The sequence below is a fragment of the Taeniopygia guttata genome, chromosome 5 (assembly GCF_048771995.1).
Source record: "Taeniopygia guttata chromosome 5, bTaeGut7.mat, whole genome shotgun sequence".
Classification (NCBI taxonomy): Eukaryota; Metazoa; Chordata; class Aves; order Passeriformes; family Estrildidae; genus Taeniopygia; species Taeniopygia guttata.
The window spans coordinates 27,245,186-27,271,095 of record NC_133030.1 but is presented as its reverse complement, the minus strand read 5'-3'; the positions used below and the strand labels follow the sequence as shown (position 1 = coordinate 27,271,095).

At 41.1% G+C, this 25,910-nt stretch overlaps 1 protein-coding gene across 3 annotated transcripts in view; it reads left to right on the top strand.

Annotated features, from left to right (window-relative positions):
* Nucleotides 1-25,910, top strand: part of LOC115495502 (transmembrane protein 263) — a 200,622-nt gene that overhangs the window by 98,673 nt on the left and 76,039 nt on the right. Inside the window, exon 1 of one of the 3 annotated variants that reach the window (XM_072929967.1) lies at nucleotides 20,450-20,526. The exons of the other annotated variants lie outside the window; for them this stretch is intronic. Within the exon in view, the coding sequence (XP_072786068.1) occupies nucleotides 20,481-20,526 (46 nt within the window). The 5' untranslated portion in view covers nucleotides 20,450-20,480. Of the gene's footprint in view, nucleotides 1-20,449; nucleotides 20,527-25,910 lie in introns of those variants that run through there. 3 annotated transcript variants of the gene reach the window in all.

The window sequence follows — 25,910 nt, the reverse complement described above, 5'->3', positions numbered from 1 at the left end:
AGAGTTGTTCCAGCCATTAATCTTTCTGCCAAGTCAGCAGCTGGTCAGCTCCCTCATGTCCAGCTCCCTCAGCCCTTTGTGCTGCCCACCTGTGTAGGGCAATGGGAGCCGAGGGAAAAGAGGGCAAGAAAACAAGTCCTGGCTGGAAACTGCAGAAGAAAGTGTTCTCAGGAACACTGTTTGAACTCAGCAAAAGTTTGAACATGGCACAGTTAGACTGGCTTGCTGGTTTTAGACTGTCTTTTATGTTGATAGAGCCATTTTTTTCCTAATCCTGATGATTCTGTGGAAGATGATTAATTTATGTATATAACCAACCTCTACTTTGATTAGTTGTACTTTGAGGAGAGGGGTTGTGGTTAGAGGAGGCCTCCTCCAAACTGACCGATTCCCTGGTTCTGTGGTTCCATACTGGAGGCTGCCAGTTCAGCTCCAGCCATGTCTCTCTTTGCAGTCAGCAGCTTTGTCAGCAGTGTTGACTTGCTTGTGCTATCTGGGGGTACCAGCTGGAGTCATTTGGAAATGCTGTCTGTGAAGTAAGTCACGAGGTATTTTCTTAGCACAAATTTAGTTTTCAGGGCAGTGACCATTTCCAAAATGATGTCAATTTGTCTGTCATGCAAAAGTCCTCCTTTGCCTGAGACTTCATAAGGTTTATGTTGATTATTTCTGGGTTTGGAAGTTACAGTCATAACAGTTCTTCAGGCCAACTATCTTTGCTCTTGCATAAATTTTGTGGTGCTTTTTGTTTGCTGGTTTGCAAGAAAATTTCTGTAATGTAAAATGTAAGGCTTCCATGTTGGGATGAAATATAATTTTTCTCAAAAGTGCAGATTATAGTGTGGGAAAGCAGCCAATTCCTGATTGAAAGTAATTTCATACTACTGTGTGTAGGCTTGACACAATTTACATAAGGTCACTGTTCTATCTGTTGATGCTTGTCACAAACTCAGGAGATTATGTAGTCTGTATGAAACAGAACAGGTTTTATTTGTTGTTGTTGCTGGGTTTGGGACTTCTGCATTTTTGTTTGTGGCTTTGTTTTAAGTAAACACATCCTACTGATGCCAAACAGGGTTTAGAACGTCTTCTTATTAAGGACGGCTGTAGCACCATGTGTTCTCAGCTTTATGTTCAATACACTTGACAACTGTGAAGCAGATTCCTCGTTTTCAGGCGATGAAGCTCAGCTTTGAGCTCTACTGGAATCATCCTGGTTAGGTGTACCTTGTGGTATGTAATTACATGTATACAGTGTATGCACATAGCTGTTTGTAAACAGAACAGTGCTCATATGAAGAAAGATTTGGTGACAGAACTGCTTTCAGGAGAAGCTTGAAGAGCTTCTGCTCCCTGTGATAAAGCAATTTCTAAATTTCACTGGGTATTTTAGCTGTGATTTGGCTTGTGATAATGTTTTCAGTCAACTTTGCCTCTGACAGGAGTAATTTCTCCCCCAACCATTTGTTCTCTAGTCCATCTCTTTTGTTAGTGTAAAAGTTTGTGCGACTTTATGGTAAATCAAATTGAGGAGCCAACATGGGGTTTTTAGTCAGAACCAAGGGTAAGCCTAAGGATAAGAAGAGACTGGGGCAGGGAGGAAGGACTGCTTTCAGCAGCAATGTCAGCTTATGGCAGCTTTGTCTATTAGTAATACTGCAGCCAGAGGCACTGGGATTTTTCAGAAAAGAAGCATCAGTCATTTCCTGAAACTGACTTTTGCAAACCACTCTAGACTAGATGTGGTGTGTGTTGGATAAAAAAATCTATCCAAATCGAAGAAACCAGTTTCCCCTTGATAATACTCTGGATGGATTAAGTATGTGTTTGACCTTTTAAATTGCTCTGCGTGCATTTGCCTTCATTTCCGTGTGTGTCTGCTTCAACACCAAGAGATTATAAACGTAGCTTGTTTCAGGCTCCTTAGTCCTGTTCTGAATCATGTCAACCATGGGCATAACACATCTGTAATTCCATTCTGGGGCTGAACAATATCAAGTCTTTTGCTCACAGAAAGCCTCCAGATTCAGTAGTCATCTGCCAGGTAACCAGTCTGGGCAGGACTCAGGGCCCATGTTCTGGCAATTGCTTTTTAGGAGGATAATGATTATGTGTTCAAAGGGTAGAATGTACATAAGATGACAGAGAGAGACCTTTTTCCACTTTTATTGTAAAGATGCTGGATTGCAGCTGGAAGCAAGTGATAAGGAACATAGCAGAGCTGGAAATGAGCACTGACAGTCTTGCCTTCTTTCAAGTGTGTTGTGCCCTCTTGGGACATCAGGGAGCTTTCTAGTTTATAAAGGCCAGTAAATGGCTGATTAGTGAACAGAAAGGAGCTGTAAATCCTTCCAAAAATACACTTTGCATTTTTATTACGTAAAAAGTCCCCTTGAAAGACATATGATCAAATGTGTTTGTATTTCCTATCAACTAAGCTAATTGATATGACTCACTGTACAGAAAAGCTTCTTTCTTGCATTTCATTGCTTTATCTTAGTCTAGATAAGCTAGAAAAATATATCCTTCTTGTAAACTGGCAGTGACCTTCAGGGCCAATAAATCACATAAGTTTTTAAGCAGAAATAACCATGTTGTTCCATTGTTCTCTGCCCTTTTCCCACAGCTAATCTAGATGCCCTCTAATGCTGCCCACCAGTAGAGCATGCACAGTTTGCTTGTTCATTGCTTTTGAACTGAGGAAAGCCTTAGGAAACCAAATTAACTTCATTCATTGTGAGATGTCAATGCAGTTATGAATGTGATCACCAAAACCAGGGAATGTAGAAGCAAATGATAGCAACCACAGGTGTCCTCCAGTTTCTTTGCAACCCCTATTCATGCTGTCAACTTCATTTGAAATGAGGAAATAAGGTGGACTGGAATTCCAGTACTACCAGGGAAGCCTGAAGCAAAATCTATGGATGAATGTCCCTGACTGACTTGAGAACTGTGCTGACGTGCCCTTACTCTTCTTCACTGTGAATGGATTTTAAAATCTTTCCTATTTTCAAGTGAAATAATGTAAGCAGCTAGAGAGCAATCTGAATCCACACTTTTGTTGTATGGTTGCTTTAACAAAATGTGTATTTTCATTAATCAAATACAAATGCAATTAATTTTATTGAATTACTTAATTAGAATGGAGAGAATTCTGTGGAGAAAATACATGGAACTAATGAACTTAATGCTATTTAAGCATCTGGAATTGAGGTAATCTTTAATTTCAGTGCACATAACAAAAGTAATTTGGGTTCAATTAATTCTTTGTTTTCTAGACTGTACCTTTAAAATTCTTAGCACCTGGTAAAAGGAAAACAGTTCATTGCCTTATCTTTCCATTTTCTTTGTCTGCTTTAGTTGAATTTGGGAGGGTGAGGGTTGCTCCAGTGGCAAGTGATTAGCTTGGCACTGTGCTTTTTTTTATCATTACTTGCCTGTAATTTTCAATCCTCTTCCCTAATTCTTTCCTATATAACATCTTATATGCATTTCTTCTATCATCTGGGCATCTTCTACTTCTCCTTTTCTCTACTTACTGATTTTTTAGTTTTCCTTTCAAGTGTGCTTATTAGTAGCCTGTGCTGTCTGGAGTCATAAGTATGCATGTTGCTTAGTTTTCCATGGCTTAGAGAGTTGGCTAGCACCTTCTTAAATAGTCTGTGACTATTTCTCGCAGATGGACTACATGCTAACTACGAGAAGGGATCTCTGTGCCCAGCTGTGCAGTCACCAGTGTCACCATGGCTCCTTTGCGTTGCATTAACTGCATAGTTCTATCTCGTTTCTCTGAATTTGCTGACTGACAGACTATAAAATGTCTCTCCCCTTTCTCTGTTTTTTTCACCTCCTATCTGGGTGTGTTAGGATACAAGAGAGATTCAGTGTGAGATAGGGTTGTGTTAGTGCTTGGATGCTGTAATTACCTGTGTAAATCTGAGCTACTCTTTCAACTGAATCGCTGCATTCAAGTGTTGTTTTCTGCTGTGCCAAAAAGCAGTGTATTTGGGCCTGCTTTTCTTTCCCCTTCCTTTTTCAATCCATGGCACAACAGGTAGGATGGCTCATTTGCTTTATGTTCTCAAGGCAGGCGTATGTGCAGTCAACTCCTGGAGACAAGATGCTGGGTTCCACATTGCTTTGGAACAATCCTGACTTTCAGTTTCCATTCATTATATACAACATTCACTTAAGTTTCAGTGTAGTGAAAAGCATCAGGGCTGTGCAGCTAGTAACACTGTTCTGTTCCCTTAACAACTGCTGTTCTCCAAAAGAAAGGAAAAGGGAAAGGAGGAAGGGCAAGGGAAGCCATAGACTTTCCCAGGAATCAAATTGTACTGTTTACATGTGTTTAATACACTCTTAAGGAAAGGATCTGATGGTAGTACTGGGTTTGGAGATTTTAATCCAATAATCCCTAGGACAGATGAATCTTAACTTGCTTTTTCTGCCAGAATGCATAATATGTATGACTCAGGGAGAAAAGAAGTGGCTGGGATTTTGGATTGCTCAGTGAGACAGCTAGGAAAAGTATGATTGCAAATCCATGCTGATTTGTTCATGGTTTGTTTTTTTTTTCTCTCTCAGCTTGAAAACAGAAGTTACTTCCAATTTTTTTTTAATAAGTATAAAACCAGAGGAACTAACCTCAAACTTTGTTTCCTCCTCTCTCTCCTTTTTTTTTTTTTATTTTGTTTTATATGCCACAACTTTTTATTTCTTGCTCTTACAGTATCTAGCTGTACTTCCAAAATGCTACTTCTAGTGCACACTGCCAGTGACTGGGACTGAAAGAAGAAAAGCCAAGGTTTTGCAAAATGAAGCACCACACTGCCAATGTCAGCAGATTTGTGGTCTGCCCTGTTCCTCCCCTTCCTACTCTTCCTGACCCAACATTGTGACTTCCTTCAAAGTCTTTCTTTGATTAAGTCGTTGTCTGTAGTGTTAATCAGCTGTGAATGCTCAGAGACACCTGGGAGGAGTGGTAGGTCTGTTGACTGAAGTACTGGCTGCTGTGTTTGGATGTAGCCTGGACAGGATAACCTCTGCTGAAATGCAGCATAATCTGTAGCTCATCTGTGGATGTGAGTGTCAATACACCTGCTCATTATCCAGATACCATTGCAGCAGAAAATGTGACTTGAAGATGGAGGAGAGAGCTTTGTGTGAGAGCACAGTCTGTGCTGCCTGGCATGGTAAATTGGTCCTGCTTGCCAGCTCATCACCACGTTGTTGTGAGGTGCATCCACACTTCACATTTATTGTGTCCATGGTGATTACATTAATTCTGCTCCTTTGATGAGCAGACTAGAAAAATCATTGGAAAGAGAATAAGAAAATGTAAAATTTTATTTGGAAGGGAGAAATGGAAGATAAAGGAGAGGCCCACAGCTGTGTAGTTTGACAGGTGTTCACTGGGTCCTGAAGGTTACTTAACACTTTTACTGTCTGTGTTGAGGCTGACTAGAACTTAAGGAAACTCCTTTACTGAAAAGAGTTGATCTAGCATTTCAGTGTGGTTGGTGCCATGTGATACTTTTTTTTCAGTCGCAGGAAATTCCCAAACATTATAAGACTTTAGAAGATGGTTTATTTCACTGAATTTTCACTAGGCTAAGATTATAAGAACTCCTGAAGTTGGTCTTTGAGACAGTGGAAAACCTAATTTTTCTTACTACAGCTAAGACATCTCTCCCTTTTCCTTCCTTCTGCTAAAGTTTGGAATAAAAGGATGTGGTACAGTAAAGAGTGTTACACTCAGAAAGTTTATTCTTAAAATATGTTGGCTCTGTATGTTTAAGACTTTACAGAAGGCTTTGCTAAATTTTCTCTGTGTGTTTGCCATACCTTCCCTGCAGAGCAAGAGCACCTTGGTGCTATAACCATAGATAATGGGCCTCTAGTGTGAATATTAGCCCTGAAAATTTGTTCTGTCAAACTGGCATGGTTGGAATTGTTTGGTCTGAGGTAGTTTAATAAATATGAGACTGAAAATAAGACTTAGCCTGGCTCTGGGTGCAACCAGATTGTCTCAGACTCAGACTGTATGTTCAGGATAAGATATTTGAACTATGTTTGTCTAATAATAATTTTTATAGACTGTGCAGCTAAAGGGAAAATCAGAGCATGAGTGCCAGACATGAGGGAAACAGGGTGGTTCAGGTGGTGTCTCGTCTGTGTTTTCTGCTGACTGAGAAGGAATAGTTTCAGAGGTAAATCCGCTCAGTTGTTCTCTAAACATTTTAAAGTTTCTTTCAGGCTCTTGTTGTCAGGGAGAGCTTGTAACACAGAATCACAATGACAGTGCCTTGCAAGGTTTTGTATAGTACTAATTAAGAAATGTAATGCATCAGAATTCCTGAAATACTGCAGCATTGTCTCTGTACTAGATGTGCATAGATGTCCATTTGCAAGAAGAAATAAACAAAGGAGAGAATTTTTTTGCATCCTCCAACTTCTTCATATTTGCTTTAAGTACTTAACATGGGAAGAGGGAATGAAACAGTTTGACCCCATGTCTATTCTGATTTTGGCCTTTTTGCTGACACAGCTAAGAGGAGGGTAGTTATGAATTGTTGCTGAAACTGCCTAAATTGTAAGTCAAAGATACACTATGAAGAGATTGTGCTACAATGTTCTCATATGTATTGAAGAGGTGGTTCTGCTGTACATTACTTTCTCATTTCGTGTGCTGCTTGCATTACATGCGGGAATCTGTAATCTTCTGCAGTCAATTCTTTATCTTAAAGATTGTAGGGCACAGTGAAAACAGAAAAAAAATGGCTAGTGAACAGAGCACAAGACTGATAGTCAAGTGAAATAAACCCATTTTCAGCTCTGCTACTGATGCTTTGTAAAGTTTGGCACATCACTTAATTTTTGTGCCTCAGTTTCAATACCTTTAAATGCCACGAGTCCCTAGAAATAACTTTGGAATAAAAGTGTTCAGTGCTTTCTCACAAGGGAACCTCCGTGTCACCACTGTATTAGACCCAGTTTTTAGATGACTGCTGCACAGCTGTATGAGAGGCCCTGCATTAGCAGAAACTAAATTTATCAGCTGCTGAGAGCTCCTTTGAAGGTCATGCTGTCCTGAATATTTACTGGATTCTGTTACATTTTTTTTGTCTGTCAGGAAATCTCCTGACTCCTATTGCTCTGTAAACAGCACTTTGAAAACTGGAAGGTTTTTTTCAAAAGTGTTTTGCTCCCTGTGCTGCCGCCCTGGTCTCCCTCTCCACCTACCTCAGGCTCCTCTCTCTCGCTCTGAGTCTCAGTGCTTCTGGTATTGCTAGCTGAATCTTGCACAGCCTTCTCTCCATCCCTTCTGACTCTTATTAAATGCAGTTTATCTCTCTGCTGTTAAGTAGTCTATTGATTCACTTTGGAGTTTATTAGATTATCGCTGTCTGGCTTTTGAATTTTTTTAAGTGCTTTTTCAGACGTGTACGTGTGCACATATGAAAATAAATCAATGAGCAGGGACAATGCACAATTATTTACACAGCTACAGCCACCACTCTAATGTAATATTATCATTTGAATGCTTGCTGAGTATTCAGTCAGTGAAGGTCTATACTGCATGCTCCACAGTGCTGGAGCCTGAGGGTAATGTTTTACATAGCTGTTTATTACTAAATACTCTTGATGGAAATACAAATAGTACCAAAGCTCCATATGTGGTTTCAAGTACTGGGGGGGCTGTATTGTTTCAAAAATGGCACTAAAATTTTAAAATGCGTCTGAAAAAGAAACTGAGATGCAGTGGGTCTATTCAGGAGAAAAGAGTGATAAAACCAAGTAGAAAATTGATCTGCAAAGCCTGTAAGTTTATTTGTAAAATTCCCCTCTAGCAGAAGCTTAGACACTTGGCTGAAAACATGCTGCCAGTGCTGAGGTTAACCCTTAGCAGCCCAGAGCAGTTTACATTGCCTGTGCCTTCCTAAGGAGACCTTTACTGTTGCCTCTGCATGATTTTTCTGCTAAGGAAAGGCAAACAATTCATCCCATCCATGCCTTACAGTTGTGTCTCTGAAGTGTTTTGGTTTATGGTTTATATTTGTTTAAGTTTGGAAATGCACTGCATGGTTTTATATTGTGGTGGAGCTGTGTCATGCCCAATGGGGTTATATTTTTCAATGTGCTGGCAGGGCTCAGACTTCCTCTGATGGATCAGTTTCAGTTTCACCAGCTGGTGGGAATAGTGACAGGAATTTGGGGATTACAGATGTTCATGCAGCCAAAAGGGAAACAAGCCAAGTTAAAAGCACATTGTTAAATCTATCCCAGGGGCTTGGCTTTTATTTTCCTGAAGATATGATGACCTCAAAAGACTTCTTAGTGTTGTAGTTCTTCACTTACCCCATTTCTTGGTAACATATCCTCCATTAGGAAAGCGTTCATCTCAGGATTGTCAGTTCACCAAAATGACATGGTTGCACCAGAAAAGACTCAATTTTTCCATGCAAAGCCTCCAGTTTACTGTGGATGAGTTTATATAGGCACAAGCTTCAATTAGCAAAACATTTAAACACATATAAAAACCTCTGCTGTGGTGATTGAATATTACATTTAGAATGACAGAATGTGCTCAGTTGGAAGGGATTCGCAAGAATTGCTTGGTTCAGTTCCTGTCTCTGCACAGGATCATCCCCAGAAGTCACACCATGTGCCCAAGAATTTTGTACCCAAGAACATTGAACTCTGTCAAGCTGGTGCTGTGACCAGTTTATTGGGGAGCCTGTCCCAGTGCCCAAAGCACCTTCTGAGTGAAAAACCTTTTCCTAATATCCAACCCATTAGTGACCAGTTGCCAGCCTGATGTAAGCCCATTCAGTATTACCCTTTGTGCTCAATTTGTGAGCCATTTCCTTACTCATCAATTGACGTGTTTGTCACTCGAAGTATCCTTGGGGACACTTGGGGCCCCACTCTTGTGGAGGAAAAAAAATAAGTATACACATAGGCATGTATGCTCAAAGGAAGAGATTTCATATCCAGTATTAAAACTGACACAAAGCCATTGATGTGGATTCATAGATTTTTTTTTTTTGTAAGGTGAAGTCACTTTCAAAGAGTTTCTTGTATGCCACCTCATTTTTTAACTGATTTTTCTTTCTTCACTGAACAATTCCTTTTTTGGTCCCCATTTCAGTAGTATATTTTCTTTCTGTGGCACAGCCATTGGTGTGGCACAATCAGAGCTCCTCTGTTCCATTCTTGTGCTAAAGGCTTCCTCCAGCCTAGCTTTATTTTACCATCAAAGGCTGATGAAAAGCAACTCTATTGCTTCCCTGCTTGTATTTGACAAGCTCCACTGTAAGGTTTGCATTAGTTCAGCTGGAGTTAAAAACACATAGTCCTATTCTATACCAGATTTTCTCAGCTGCCATATATACTGGTGTGTTTTGTTTTTAGTGTGGTTCTGCAGCCAGTGCCCTCCTGCACAGCCTAATGTGGTCATTTCATTGTCACTTACCTGTGGTTTTGTTGATACAAAACCAAGGGCTGATTGTTGATGTTATCCAAAATAGATTGCATTGCCAGAGGTGTGCAGGGTTTAATTTCAAGTGTTAAGAATTTCTATTCTGAACACCATGCATCTCTCTGCTGCTCCCCTTTTCTGCACCTGCTTTGCTGGAGCAGTTTCCATAGCAATAACCTCTTCAAGTTTTCCAGAGGTGTTACAGGAATGATTTTCTATCTCCTCCTCCTCAACAATTCAGGAAAATGGAGCTTATTAGAGATACTTTTTTGTCCTCTGTGCCTTGATAGGAGCCTGGCAGGGGCACTCTGCAATCCCAGGTAAAGCTGTCTGCAGCACACAGCTGCTTGTCCATGATGAGGACCCCAGCCGGGCTGCCCACTGCTGCAATTTGCTTGACCTAATATAGGTTCTCTTTGCTTCTCTCTTGACTCAGGCAACAGTGTTCTTATGAAAAGAAGGAGCAGGACAGATGGGGGAAAAAAAAAGTCTTCTGAAAATGAGGAAAAACTGAAGTCTTAAAGACTGGGAGCCAATAATTCAAGTTTCCATCACGTTTTGTTCTTTTGCCAGGCATGTGTGAACAACTGTTCAACTTGCAGCTCAGTAGCATATTGGAAAATATAAATTGCAAGAGAAGGAAAGCATTAAGCAGGCGCCTGGGAATCCCTCAGGAGCCTAACAAAAGGGGGAGTTGGATATTAACATGGGCTATTCAGTTATTATCTTAAAAAATATTGCATTTAGCAGCAGATATGAGATTGTGGTTTGAAAGTGAGATGTAGATGCTGAATTCTGTAGCAGTGTGGCAAAACCTTTGTGACCTACTAGGCCAGAGCAGAGTGACCTGCTGAGTGCAACTGTCTGTACAAATAACATCCAAGGAGCTGTTCTGAGATACTGCCCAGTGCTACTGCTCTAGCACCAGGTATTAGCCCACTGCCATTTCTAAATTGATAAGCAACCTATTTGGCTAGGAAAAGTTGTTACTATTGGTCAGAAATGTGCTGAAAGCAGTTTATAGGCAAAACTGTGAAGTCTTCTAGAGTGACACATGTGAAAACAGCTCCCAAGCACAATGAGGATAAACTCAACTAACAGAGACCTTGGCAATAGCTGATTTTTCTGAAGCACTGCCTGAGACACAAGTCTGTATGGCTGCTGCTTGATGTTCACATTTGGAATTTAAGTAGTCGGGCATAAATTTGCTTTATTTTTTTGTTCTCCGTCCAGATTTGTGACCAGGCAGCAGCAAAGTATTGAAATTCATGGGAAAAGCCTTTCTGGACACAGGAGATGAGCCCCATCCCAAAGCTAATGATCTCCATGTGCCCTTGCCCTTATCTGAAGTCTGTCAGAACCCTCAATGTGCAGGCTTTTTCTCTTTCACCATTTGTTGCAACCTTGAAAAGACCTTTTTGAATGCTTTAAAATAACTATGTTGTCATTCCTTAGTTAAAAAAGAGCTTTTCTTCTCTCTGTTTTTTCCCCTTCAACCTCTGTTGTTCAGACGTTTTAATAATTCATATCCCTTTTGACTTCACACGCTTGTGCTACCTGTAGTGCTCAGTGAGAAATGTGCTCTTTGCAGAGCTCAAAAGATCAGCTGAGAAATTAGTTAGAATGATGTAGGTTTAGGGTTATGTTTCACCTCCTAATTGAAGTAGTAAACCTACAAGTGTTAGGGCTCCTACAGCAGATTGGTCAAAATGCCAGTGTATTGCTGGCTGTTTTCTCCAGGAAGCATGGGTGCAGGCTTTGTAGAAGTGAATTGTTGCTGAAGAAACCATGAATTGGAAATTCCCTATCTCTGTGTGTCACGTTTCAGCTGCAACACTGAGCTCTTGTGTTTTGTACACAGTTACATGCACAGACTAATACAGCGAAGTTTGGAGAACAACAGTAGTCACCCGTCCCTTTTGCAGTTTCTCTAAGCTTCCTTTATGTGGAAATCCCAGGTGTTGTGCTATCTTACTGGCATTAAAAAATACCATTTTGACAACCTAATCTTGCAAAAAGACCAAGTCAAGTGTATTTCTTTGGGAAGTGTCTTAGCTGCATACATACAAGACTTGGTTTTTAATTATTGCTACATCCTCTAGCTATAATAAAAGACCTATCAGTGTATTCATGCTGTCCCTATTCATATTCAGAGAGTTGGAAAGTAAAGGTTTAGATTCATTCTGGATTGAGGTTAGGCAAGCAAGGTCTTTTCTTTGGCATAATGACTTTCAGCTCAGTTTGGTGACTGATCAGTTCAGTTATCTGAATTGTGTATGCGCAAAGAGAAGAAGGGTTGTGCTTTTGCATACATTCAATTTTTATATTTATAAATCAGAATCCACTTCCATTTAAAAAATGAAGTATCGTTGCCTTCAGCTTATAAAGAGCAGCTGCCACTGCTATTAAAACTTTGAAATGTTCCCTTGAGAACTCTGAGGATGCATCTATCTGAGCCTAGTAGTGGTTTGAGCTTACAAGTGGGAGCAAGTGTCCCTTATTGCTCAAGAGTTTAGGCAATAGATCAAAGACTTCAGGCTTAAGCAGCCATCTTTCCTTGGTGAGCCTGTCTGCATGGGTAGTCACAGAGTTCCAGCTGAAAAGGATAGTCCTGCTACAGCCAAACTTAGGCAGAACTGCTGTTGACTTTTTTTAGAAAGAGTTTGTTGTCTTGAGCTAACAAACCATTTCACAGCATAAGAAAGGCCTCCAGTTGCTTTCAGGAGAAAGCTTTTTCTCATTGTTCCAACAGCCTAAGTGTAGAAAGAGAAGTGATGTTGTGGAGATCTGCAGATAAAGGCTCTTTCCATCAGAGGTGGTGTATTGGGTGAAGGCTCCCCTGAGTATTTAAAAGAGCACATCCACACCTTATGATATGAAAACTCATAAGGTAGCTGTGAGTGGGTTTGCTCCAAAATGGGAAGTAATTGGTCCACAGGGATGGGTGAGGTACAAGGCTAAGGAACTGAGGGACACACCTTCAGTGTGTGAAGGTGTGACTGTGCTGATTTTGGGGCGTATGCTGGAGTTTCCATCTGGCATTGCACTGCACGGGCTGACAATTATGAGGGGAAGGAAGAAATGTAAGAGGTCATTGCCGTGCTCCTTGGCTTAGGTTCCTTAGCTTGTTTCCGTGGGGCTTTGGCACCATGGGCAGTGCTAGCCTGCAGCTGTGGTGCCACCAGCAGTAGAACGAACACCCAGGAGGGGGTGAGGGCTAAGGTCGCATCCAGGGTGGTGTGCTGGGACTGTGCTGCCTATAAAACTGTCTACCCAAGCCAGAACAGGTTGCATCCTCATGCCTGGCAAAGTTCTATTGTGGACATGCTAAGGTGCAGAGGCTGCTTTCTGAGCATCTTTTCCCACCAGGTCTCAGCTTCTGGCAGGTAATTGTGTCCCTGCTGTGCACACCACACAAGGAGAAGGAGGCAGCATTACCTCTCCTCACATAAACATCATTTGCCATGGCTGCACTGGAAGGATGCAATGGCACACTTGGAGCAAGCTTTGACATGTTGTGTTTGACCTTAAATGTTTAGCACATTAGTAAGAGATGCAGTTGCAGTCTGTGCTGCAGTTGTAGCCATGCTTCAGTTTTCATTACTGCAGAATGGTAACTACATTTCAAGGATCTTAAAAAGAGATTTCTGACTACATCTTACTGTAGCCTATACCTCTGGTTTTGCAGGGCCCAGTCACAAAAACTCTTGGGCTACATTTTGAGTTAATACTCAAATTTAGGACTTGGATTTAGTATGCAGAAAATGAGAGGGAATAGAAGAGCTAAAGTTGACTACTGGTGTAATTTCATGGTGTCTTTTGGCTTTGTGGGTTTCATATGTAATTAATGAACTGCCTTGGCATCTCTGTAGGTTGTACAGCTCTGAGCTCATTATTGGCGCCTTCCGCAATGACTAGAAAATGCTGATTTTTTTTTTTTTTTTTTTTAACAAACAAGGTCATCGAGATTGTCTTATTTCTTATGTCTTTTTCTCATTTTGTTTCCTTCTTCTTTATTTTTGAAGGTCTTTCCAAAGACCTATGTATGACAAAGAAGCATGATGGGTATGTGTGCTCCTCTGTGCTGGGCATCAGGAAAGCAGAATTGTCTTTTTTCCTCATGGAGCATTACACTCTTTGTGTTGAACTGGTTTCATTTAGCCATAGGGTTATCGTTGTGCAGTTCAGCTTTCAGTGCCAGAGAATTGAGTGATGACACTCGTTTAAGCCCACACTCATTTCATCTCTGAATCATGCCAGCTGAAGTGGGATGATATTCTAAGTGGGTGGGTTTTGGCCTTTCATTCCACAGTTAGGCTTGTGAGACTGGTAGGTTCATATACAGTAAATATCTCAAATGACTGCTGTGTATTTGGATGGATAAGTAGGGTATAAAACAAGTGTAAGCTCAGACCAAGAGTTTTGGCTGTGACATCAGCTGGTTTCACCTTGTCGATTGATGAGTGTTATCTGGAGCTTGGCAGCCGTGATGGGGCAATGGCATTGCTGTCTGTTTGTGAGCTCCAGGCTTCTTGTGTGGCTGTTTCCTGGGGCCAGGGGAGGACAGAGGAGCCAACAGGGCAGCACAAAGGTGGCCCCTCTCAGGGGGATCAGTGGAGTCACAAATGGGTAAGTGTCAAGCCTGCAGACCTTCCAAGTGCAAGTGTTTGACTGCACTTGAATTCTCTTTCCCTGGGGGAGAAAAAAGAGCTTTAATTTATGAAGTGAGGTGTCACATCACATTACAGCACATCACATCCCAACATGCTGCTACATGGAGCTGACATTTGTTTGCTTTAATTCCTCAAAATAGCTTTTATTTAGAGCAAATGTTCCCTGTTAATTCAAACAGTTCTCATTTTTCTGTGCACTGTACTTGCCAGTTCCCATGGGGACAGTTGTTCCTGTGGAGCTTAGCCCTGTGTTGGTGAGCTGTCAGGCCTTTTCAGAGGTTTCAGTTATTTTTCTTATTAGTAATGGAGAGCTTCTTCGTTGCCCCTCAATCCAAATAATACTAAACAGGAGGCAGTGATGCTTATACTTTTTAATTACACTTCTGTGACATACCAGGTGCTTTGCAAGGAATGGGGGTGTTTCTTGGCAGAGATGCAGTCTTTGTGCATTTGGTGATCACCTTACTGGCTGAGGCTAGGGGCTGCAAGCTCTGTTCTGGATGAGATTGCTCTAGGGCGGGCTGTGGCACTGCCCACCTACAGAAGGTCTGTCTGCAGAGTCACCTACCTAGGATCAATATCCTATTGCAGTGGGGACTACATAGGCACAAAAGAGATACCTACACCTGTAGTGAAAACCTAGAGAAGATCACTGCTTGTGTGTTCAGCAAGGAGTTTCCATCTGGTTTGTGTACATGTCTTGTGGGAGGACAAATAGTTGCTGGACCCTGTTCAGAGGTGTATGTGGACTCTTACTCTTTTCTTATCAACTTCAAGACACCTAATAAAGTCCTTGGGTCAGGATTGTGCTTCCATCTCTATTTGGCATAAGTAGAAGAGTGAGGTGAATGTCAGTGGTATTGCAGTTTCATTCCTTGAAATCTTTTTTCTTTCCCCCCAGTCTCCTTCACTATCCTTCATTTTGCTCTGTCTACTGGGAGAAGAGAGCCAGAGCTGCCTGTGCTCAAAAAGGATTTTTGCCTCTCACTTCTCCAAATGATTCAATGCATTAGCAAATGCCAGGTCTATGTTGGATCAAGTCCCATGTCACACTACTTCTGTGGAAAACTCCTGCTGTCAGAAAGTGTGACTATGAGCAAGGTGGGAAGGACACTGAAAAAGTAGGGAAAGCTCTAAAATTCCTGATTCTGTGTTATGTGCATTCCTGCAGACATTTCTTGGTCTCTGCTTGGAACCATACTCATCTCTAGGTAAGTAATGCAAAAACAAAATTGAAAATATCCATGTGACCAGCAAGCTTGCAATGGATGAGCATAATACATGAAAGAGGCTCCATGAACAGTTTGTGTCTGTGGTGCTTCCTTTGATTACTGTCTCCTGGACTTTGGGAATCACAAATAATTTAGCCCTTCTTCAAATAACACATCACACAAACAGATCTGCCTAGACTTCTGAACATATCTGAATTCTTTGCTTTGGATGGAGCAGTAACTTGGGCTGTTGGGTAAAGCAAGAACTTAAGATGTCAGAATAATGTCAGAACTGGTTTATTTTCAGAAACATTTTCCTGTATGGTTGAACAAGCTAAATGAGTAAGGGAGGCTGTTTTGGAAGAGAGAGTGTGTGGGGGAATAGTGTGAAGCAGGAGGAGATAAGTGAGCAAGCAAGTTGATCTGTTGATAGGGGAGTCTCAGTTCAATCAAAGCAGTGTTTATGTAATTTAACAGCAAAGTGTGCCTCTTGCCTTCCTTTTCCTTACGTCAAAACTGTTTTATTCTATTACGTTGTAACATAACCTACATACATTTAATCCTAAGTGGTCGTGATTTTTGCTTCCCATAGTGTCTCCAGATGTCTGTGTAGGACTTGGCTTCCTTCCTGAAGTGTAGAAACAAGGTTGTAAGGAGACTCTAAAATGCAGTGTCCTGAGCTTTGAGCATTTGGAGCAGTCCTTTCTGTAAACAGAGGGATCAGCTAGAGCTCCTGCCACTCTAAAGTTATCAAAATGGCAATGAATACCCATAGTGGGTAGAAGGTCCGGTTGCATCAGCTCCTTTTCTCACCAGTGTTGACACCACAATGGTAAGCTGCCTTTAAGCAGAGGCTAAGGGATCATTTGCATATAACAGCCTATAAAAGTTATGTATGGTATTTTTTTCCCCCTTCGTAACAGCACATTATTTCCCAGCTGTCCATCAGCATTTCTGTGGAGCTGATTCTTGTTCAACTAAATAGCATCCTCCTTCTCTGGGCAGAGACCCAACTCACTTTCCTCCTCCTTTTCTTCATTTCTATTCCTCACTATACTCTATATTCAATGGTAGATAAATAATAACTTCATAGAAACCACAATTGCACAGCTTATTCCATGTTGTCTGTGCTTTCTTTTCTGCTCACCATGGTGGGATTTTTTTCAGGGTTATTATTTATGGGTTAGAACGCAGAAAGCTTTTCCAAGTACAAAGAACGACAGAATTTTCCCTGCTTTGGGTGTGGAAGGTTTAAAAAAGTTTTGACAGTACACAAGAAGTAGTACAATTTTTTTTTTTGTGTGCAATTTAGTGCACAAAAAAATCCCCTCTCAGCTTATGAAAAACAGTTACTATTTTGTATTTGGGATACCACTCTGTTACCCATTGATTCTACCAAATCCAAGAGTCGTGGAATAAACCTCAAAGTGTTGATTTTCTGTCTGCAAGGATTATGTGTAAAACTGCTTCTGACAGTGTTGTTCCTTGTCTGAGACACATTTCTCTCAAGGGAGCTTGTGTCACTTCAGTTCCATGCCTGCCTTGCATTCCTCATGTAATTTAAGGTGTTGGCTTTAACCTTTGAAGCTTGAAATAGGGTGAGTAGTGTATAGTATAGCTCAGGTGCATCTGTTGATTTTCCCATCCTGCCAACAGCCAGTTAGCTTAAGGAGGAACAGTTTAACTGGAAGCCTTTGGCATCGTGATACCTGTCATGTGCTGTCTTGCAGTGTCTCAATATGTCATCCTTTAAGACAACGGAGAAGGTGGATTCTCCTGTGTGTTGGATGTTGGAAGACACAGGAGCAGTCCTATACTTGTAAAGTTCTGTGGGAATCACGAGGTATGAGGATATGCATTATGTGTATGTCCCCTGCTGTTATCCAAGCGTAGGATACCTAAAATTGTAAAAGGTGTTAGAAATTGCTAAAAGTGAGCATGAGGGGAAACAAATATGGAATATTTTCCTCTGACAGGTCAAATGAACAAGCCAGAGTCACACTGAAGTACCTGGTGCTTTGTGGAGCTGCCTTTCCCTTTCCTATTTTTTCTATACTGGGAAAGAATTGAATCCAGACCAGAGGCTTCTTCAGCTGCTGTACTCAGTTAGGCAGAGCCCATGGATTCACTTCACCTTTTGTCCTCTGACAAGGGATCTGTACTTCATTCACACCTACTCCTTGCTGCCAATTGAAAGTGATAAAAAGAACTTTCTGGAAAGCTTTCTCTTTAAACTATGTTTATTTGTATTGCCTAGTGCCTTAATGCATTGCTTTGCCTTCAGCAAAAGAAAAAGGTATTTGAATGAAAAGGAAGGGGTAATAGCAGTGAAAGAAGAGGGTTGTTATGTATCATAATGTTAGCATTCTTGGGAGAGATGCTACTCTAGTTGGAGGAACTAATCTTTGCTTGCATAAGTAGACAGAAATGCAGGCAATTTACAGCATCCGCTCATACCCAGATGTCAACTCACATTTCCAAAGAGAATCATCAAGTCAGGAGATAAACAGCTGGTACAAGCAAGAGGAAAATAAGCTTGTAAGTGTTTAAAGAAAAAAAAAAAGTGTTAATTTTTATGAAGTGTAGTGTGCTGGCATCTAAACAAATGAAAGTTAACAGCCAAGAATGGGAAAGTGGAAGGGCTTCTTTTTTTTTAGTAACATGTGAGAATTGAAGTCTTGGTACCTCTTGTAGCAGCTTTAAAGCATGCCTGTATTTTTGTATCAAATTCCTTCTTGAACAACCTTTTCTATGCTAGCAAAAAAACGAGAGGTAGTGTTGATGAATTTTGGTGCCTCGAAGTGCATTGAACTGACCTGAGTATCACAGTATGTCCACGCACACCTCTAATTTTAGATTTTTACCTGACACACGTATCTTGCAATTGGAGAGAGTCTCAGTGGCAATTTCAGTGGCTTCAGGGAGACTGCTGACTAAGAGCAAGGCAGGCCTTGGAGACATGTTCTGGATGACACATACTCAAGAGTTCTCAAAATCTCCCTTTCTTCCTGAGAGGTGAGTCATTTGCCTAAATGTGTAAGTATTGATCACTAGATAACGATTAAATATTTTCATGTTAAAACGAAGTGTTTCCATGGTCAAAAAGCATAAAATTGTAGCTTCAGGGAAAGCCAGTACCGGGGTTATTGCTGAAAGAGCATCTAATAGAGAATGCTGACTTGCAGCATCCTTTGCATGGAATGAGAAACAGCAGGTCTGCTGCTTGCCTGCGGGCATCTTTTTGTGCAGGCAGGAGGTAGGTTCTCATTCTAGTTGGCTTGATAACAAAGCAGAGTAAACAAATCTCAGCAAAAAAAAAACCAAAAAACAAAAACCCCCACCAAACTAAAAGATAACTGTAAATTTTGTACTCCTTGAAGGAAAATAAAGTATGCAGTGTTTACTGTCTTCTTCCCTCCCTCCCTCTCATCCCCACTCCAGTCTTCTAATGCTCACAGGGCCTAGGAGGGTTTAATGTGGAAATCACTGGGATTATCTCTCAATTTTTTCTCAGATAATTCAGTTGAAAGGTTATACAGAACTGAACAATTTGGAGACTGGGAATCACTAAGCTAGGGGCTTTAAGATGTTCTCAGGCTTCTATACAGCCAGAACAGTTCAATAGTTATTGGATGTGCTACTAGTTGGCTGAAAAATCCATCTTTCCTACTTTTAAAATGCTTTATCAAGGTCATTTTCTGAGGTTTGGCAAGGGCAGGAGGGAGAAGCAAGCATCCCAGCTTTCTGGCATCTCAGCCTGTCTGAGAGTACTGAAAATGGCTATGGTGGCTTTCAATTTAAACCACATATTTCCAACATAGTGCTTTCCAAATGGAACAGTGGCTTGCTGATGATATCTGTCCTGTCCTGGGATGGGAATCCCCACAGTTTAGCCTGACCCATGCAGCAATTCCAAGTCATACATGACAGTGCATGGAGAAAGCCAGGTAGCACTGCTTGGAGACTAGACCTGAAGGCATGTTTATGTGCCTGCCTTACTCAGAGGAGGACTCCTGGTTAGCAGGGCTGAAAGGTGCAAGTACAGATTCCCAGCTGCAGGTCACCACCAGCAGCCATGCCTACAGCAGCAGCCCCTGTGGCACTTCTGTTCCACATCTCTTCCAGTAACAGAACCTGCAGCTGCCAGCCCTTCCCTAGACTAGTGCTTGATACAAATAAATTATAATGAGCTGTCTTAGCTGTTACAGTATTTACAGGATAAATAGTTTCCACTTCACAGCCATCAATACATCCACCCTTTAAATCCATTAAATTCCTGACTGCTATATGCTCCCTTAGCAATGGGCTGACACTGATTTAAGGCTGGAAAACCCCTATTTAAAACTTACATTAGTGTGAGTGAATGTAAATTGTGACCATGCCATTTGGCCTGGGGCTAAAAATGGCTGCAAAAGTGACACATTTCAAACTGTGCTTTGGCTTGAAACACTGATGGTTCAGTGTTCTTCTAGTCTTAGTTGGGGGATTAGCAGGAAATCTGGAAATTAGTAGCACCAGCTTTCCTGTGAGTCTTTAATCTTAAAACTAGAGAAACATGGCTGTTACGGACTGCTCTCTAGCAGGTTTAAAACCTGGTTCTGCCCTGGACTGTCATGCTTGCTTATTTTGGTGATGTTGCTTCCCTGAATCAGTGAAAGCCTTGCAGAAAGATAAATATTTCAGCCATGTTCTGTTCCTCTCCTGGACCTGTCACAGTAGCATCAAATGGTAGCTGTTTTTAATCTTTTTTAGCTGATTGGTTTAGAGGAATTGAAACAGACTTCACTTATTTATTGATGGCTGGAAACAAATACCCTGCAGCCTCCCTCTTGCATTCGTAGTGTGACTGAGACAGGAGAGGTGTAGAATTGGAATAGAAGATCTATCACATTCATCCTTCAAGGCTATTTTTTGAGCTACTTCAGAAATGTTTAATTTTTTTGTTGTTGTGTTAAAACACTGGCAGTCAGATTTTGATAAAAATGACACAGGTTTTATTTGTATTCCACACACATGATCTTCAGGGATTTATATACAACAGAATATAAAGCTCCTTCCCATTTTTACATGTTGCAGATTGGCCTTTCTTGTCATGTGATACAGAGAGTGTACATGTTGCAGAGCCTGGGAGGAAGGAAAGGGGAGGGTGAAAAAAGAGGTGAGTGAAGTGCATCCTTCTTAACTTCCCCTGGTATATTTAGTGCACGGTTGGTTAAAGCCTCCACAGCCAGGACACTGAGAAATGCAGGCCATGCAAGGACAATCAGTCGTGTCTAGGCTAGTGATGGAATGCCATTTCAGGCTCCCACTGGCCTCTCATGGCCAGAGATTCTGTGCCATGTGTATCAGTGAACAGCAATTCTGTAGGTGGAAGTGTATGACCCTGAGCAGCTAATACAAGAGTAGCTGTACTGTCTTCATCCCACAAGAGCAATCAGCACTGAACCCATCTTCTCCAAAGACACAAACCTCATGTAATTTTGCTGCTGATGTATTTCTCATGAACCTTTCCCCTCCTGCTTAGATTGTTTCCAGTCAGGGACAAAGAGCAGGCAGCGAGAATATGATTTCTGACACTGTGTATCCTTCAGTACACAGTGAGAACCAATCTGATTGTCTTTTTTGCTATTTGTTTTCTTCCTCTTACTGGTAGGAGATTGACAGTCTCTATTAGAAATAGGCCTCCTCAACTCCATTTGAGGGAGGGCTATGTAGAGAAAATACATGGCAAGAACTTGTGAAACTCAGCCTGTTAGTTCCAGGAGGTGAGAAATGAAAGGGATGGTTGCTCTGCAGTCTGCCACCAACTTCTCTTGTGGAGTAAGCAAGGATGGGAGGCTTCCTACAGACCTATTTGTGGATAAAGCAGCAAGGATGTTGAGCATGTGTTTCATTATTAAATATTACAATTAGCTAATTTCTCAAAGCCCATGCAGTTTAAGAAGGGGAGCATTCTGCTTTTTGCTGTGTGTATATATGCAGGTTGCTTCATTTTCTGTGTGGATGTGATTACTCTATTTGATGGTTGCTAACTGAAAAACAGTAAAGTCATTAAAGGGCCATAGGTGCCCTCTGGAGCCACTTGCTGAACGTTGATAAAGGAAAATGCTACCGTAATATAAAATATAATCTGATCACTGCATCTAATTACAGACAAGAGTAAGCTGCTAAAGAAGGGTTCTGTGAGAATGTTATAATTGCATTCATACAGTATTTCCCACTTGAAAGCTATGAGCAAATATCGACTAATCCTTCCAACAGTCCCTGAGGGTGGGAAAGTAAATCTATTACTATTTATTAAGAATTTGTTTCAATTAACTTTAGCCACTGTTAAAATAACTATGAATTGATGAAAAAATTACCAGCATTTGCCTTACAACAGTTTTGAACATCTTGGATGCCCCAATTTTGAGCAGCGTTTCTGCTGCCTCTTATAGGTGGGCATAATTTGACTGGAATTAATTTTGGAAGCATTAGAGAAATGCCTATCACTTTTTATTTCCATTAATATCTAGTTCTTATTAAATACTAAATATTCATATTTGTTAAATATTTAACAACCTGTGTGAGGCTTTGTAGAATGTATTGTATTCAATAAACTTACACAGCATTGTATTATTATTTCTACTATTATTATGATTTGAGGAAATATTTTTCTGTACAGCATAAAACTGCAGATGTTAGTAGTAATGTCTCTTTTTGCAGCATTGAACCATTGATATTTGCTCCTTTAATTGGTAACATTCTCTCCCAGCCCCACGCTTGGGAACAGAGGTGGAAATTGGGCATAAAATCATTAAGTGCAGCCCAGGCCACCTGCAAGGCATGAAATGAACAAAATGTTGCTTTGGCTGCTCCTGGTTTTCAGGTTCTAGATGGTAGTCCTTGATGCTGATTGTCTGCCTGACAGCCCCGACAAATTTCTGCTGGTGTCAGGTTGTGCTATGGATGCTTTGCTCAAGCCTTCCCAGTAGAGGAGCGGCATATCCTAGGAAAGGCTGCTCTAGGAAATATGGTACTTTTTTTTCCATGTCATAGAGACTGAGAAATTCTTGTTTCCTTTTGTAGCATGTGTCTCAATGTCAAGTCAAAGATGGGGGGTAATTTTTGGTTTGTTTTTTAGTTGGTTGGTTGGTGGTTTTGGGGTGGGGTTTTTTTGTGTTTGCTTGTTGTTTAGTTTTGGTGGTTTTTTTTATAGTGGTTATACCTTTATTCCGAATTTATGCCTAATGTGTAGGCCAAAAAATTGAATATTCTATTTGAAGAATAAAATGGATCATTTATATTAGTCTCATGAGAACTTGGCTTAGATTAAGTCTGAGGATTTATGCCCTGGGCAATCTTTGGGGAGAAAAAACCCCATAGTTTTCGTATTTTGTTATTTATATTATCATACATCATTTGGAACTATCCTCTCCATGCAGTACATGTGGCAGGGTATGTATTGTATTCTTGTTGCTTTCCCAGTGAATGTTTCTGACATAATTTTTTTTAATATAAAACTCCTGGATTTGACTCAATGTTTAAATAGCTGTCATGTGCTTGAAATAGATGGCTGAGTGTCATGTGCTCCATTTTTGCTCATGTATGTTGAATGAAAAGCTGTTGTTTGTCACTTGTTTGGCAGGCTCTCAGTGCCTATGTGCGGCTTGCATTAACGCTAATGGGAGCTGCACACACTCTGAAGAGACAAAAGAGCCAGGTTCCTCCTTAATCTACACAATCAGATAGTGAATACTTTGTCATAGTACCCAAAGTGGCCTTTTGCTGCCCAGAAATTCAGTCTACCATGCCCTTATTGCTTAAACTGCGTCTAGAAACTAATCAGATTCCTCCCCCATTCTGACAGGTGACATACGGGATAGTGCATGAAAGACAAAGCTTGAACAAGTGGTAACAATTGAGTAGGCAAACGGTGTGTGCAGATCACCACATCTTTCTTCCCTTGGCAGTGGAAATCACTGGGAAATGCCAGGCTGGTGCAACTGAAGCTTTTGGGCAGCTTTCCTCATTGTTTGTTCTTGTTCAAATGTAGCTCCTCACCCTTCTGCTTTTGTCTGTAGGTGGTGTGCTGGGTACCTGGCACCTGCAGCAAACAGTCTGTCTGGGGAGGTGTGATGAGAGGGTGAGCAAGCAGCTGATTCTTCAGCAGCCTCTTGAACTCCTCTTGCCTCCCCTCTCCTTGGTCTTTTCATGTTTTAAGACTGTATGTCCGGTAGTTAAAAATTGCCTTTTTTTCTTCAGTGTCTCACAATAAAATTGCCAAAGGAGTTGGGACAAGGCAGAATTCTGCCAGAAGCTGCTTGAAAGCAGAGTCAGTACTCCCTGCCTGAATGGGTCTCTTCCAGGTGTGTTTCCTTTACCAGATCCTCTCTGAAATGACTGTCTCAATACAATACAGTGTTTTGAAGCTTGGTAATTTCCATACTTTACCTGAATTTCCTTTTTATGACACTTGCAGCCCTTAAGGACAAATTAAAGTGATTGAGCATTTTGGTGACTTTTATTTTGTGTTACTTTGTCTTTGGAAGCACAGATTGAGGCTCTTACCTGAGACTTCAGGCATACTTACTGTGCTGCCTGCTTCTACTTTTTTCTTGTCCTGGTGTGCGCCTGTTGTTCTTGAGTGCCTCAGCAGCTCCAGAGGTGCTTTTTCCATAGTCAGAGTTGATTACACTGATTTTGAGCAAGGAGAGTCTATTTTATGACCCCTTAGCAAGCCTGAGCATAGTCTTCCCAGTGGAGCTGCTGACTTGCTTTGCATGAACTGGCTGCCAGAGGCAACAGCTGTGGGTCTTCATCAGTTGTGCCCCTTTTACAGATTAACCTCTGCTCTTTTCCCATGGCATTATTTTGTAGGCATGTTGACAAGCTGCTTTGATAATGAGAAGTGGGTGTGTATCAACTGGAAAAATGTTTTGGCTCACCTTTGAATATTGTATGAGCCAATTAGGCAGCTGTGTCCCTCTGTAACTGGGATCTGGGTGGATAAAGCTGGTGGTTAACTATAGGTGGCAGCAGCTTTCTAATGCTGCTGTGTGTGCATGTTGTTGGGTTTCTCTAGAGTTGGGATGATGCTTCATTTGGATCTCAGCTCCCATTCTTCTTTGTTTAGCTGAGGCTTTTTTAGCATAAGCCTTTGTAGGAAAAAACCTAGCTCGGTCAACAATTTCTACTTAAAGGATTTCTTTATCAGCAGAACAGGATATGCTCTGATTGTCACGATCCTCGATACTTTTTAAACTTATATGTATTTCCAGAACTACAATTCCAGAATGTTCAAAAAGATTTCTGACTTGGCCTGATTTCTGACTACCTTCTCTGCTGTGCTGCCACAGGTTTTCTTGAACTTGGTAGAGGTGTACAGCTTCCTACACCAGCATCAGGCCAGTACTGTGTTCTGTGTAAAGAACCCTTGAACTGCCTTGCTGTGGCACAGCAGCAGCCTTCAAGTTGCCATCAGTGGGCCCTTGGGGACCCATGTGCTAATTGAGGGGGAGCAGTGGGAGTCAGTTAAAAGCAACTAAGAAAAATCAATTGACTGTGGACTCAGGCTTGCTTATAAGGCTCTGCACCTATCCTGCAAAATGCTTTCAGGAGTTTGTAAAATGCAAAGGCTGGAAAATACTGAGTAATATACTGTAAGGAAAAACAAATCTCTGTACTTAAAAATCACGTTTAAAGCTGTCAGTGTTAATGCAACAGACAAAAACATTTTTGACAGTGAAGCCCAAGCACTTCTCTTAACAGTGCTGTAATATATTGGTTTGTGACAGGGTTGCAGCAAATGTGGTGATAGACATTCTAGTGAAATAGAAGAAACCTGCATCTCTCTTAAATCCTTTGGATTGAAAACTGAATTAACTTACAGTTTTATTTGCTAGATCAAAACTTTGCACTTGTCTTCATACCTGATCTTTCATGGGCTTACTGTAGGCTGCTTCTCAGTCTGGTGGGCAGTGGTGTGGCACAGACAGTGAAACAGGGACTGCAACAGGACATTTCAGAAATCTTGTTCCTGAAGCTACCTGAAGGCATTTTGAGAAAATTAAAGACTTGGGAAATTATGGTTTGACAAACAAGAATGGTTTGCACTATGGAAACTTTTATTGGAATAGTATCCTGTTTCCAAGGAGAAATTTCAAGTAAAATTCAAGAGACTCCTTTGTATGTTCAATACTGTAACTTGCCATGTAAGAGAACACAATTCAGTTTCTTCCTCTCCCTGAGTTAAAAGCAGGGCTTGGGCTTCACTTTTCAAGACTAGGTGAGAGCCCTGGCCGCTAAATGACTTGGCAAGTCTTAGGAACTTCCTTGTTTGCTCTGGAGTAAAATCTGAAAAGCCTCTTGGTTTAATTCAGAATGTATGGAATTCTGGAGTGGAGTGGGATGAATTGCCACTCACCTATAGGCACACACCCTGTTTTGCATCTGGACACCTGTTGACTTCCGTAGGCTTTCCATCAGTATTCTGGTGAGTGAGCCATACACTTGTTCTGTACAGTGTATAGATGAATTTCCACATAAGGACTTTGGTGCTAA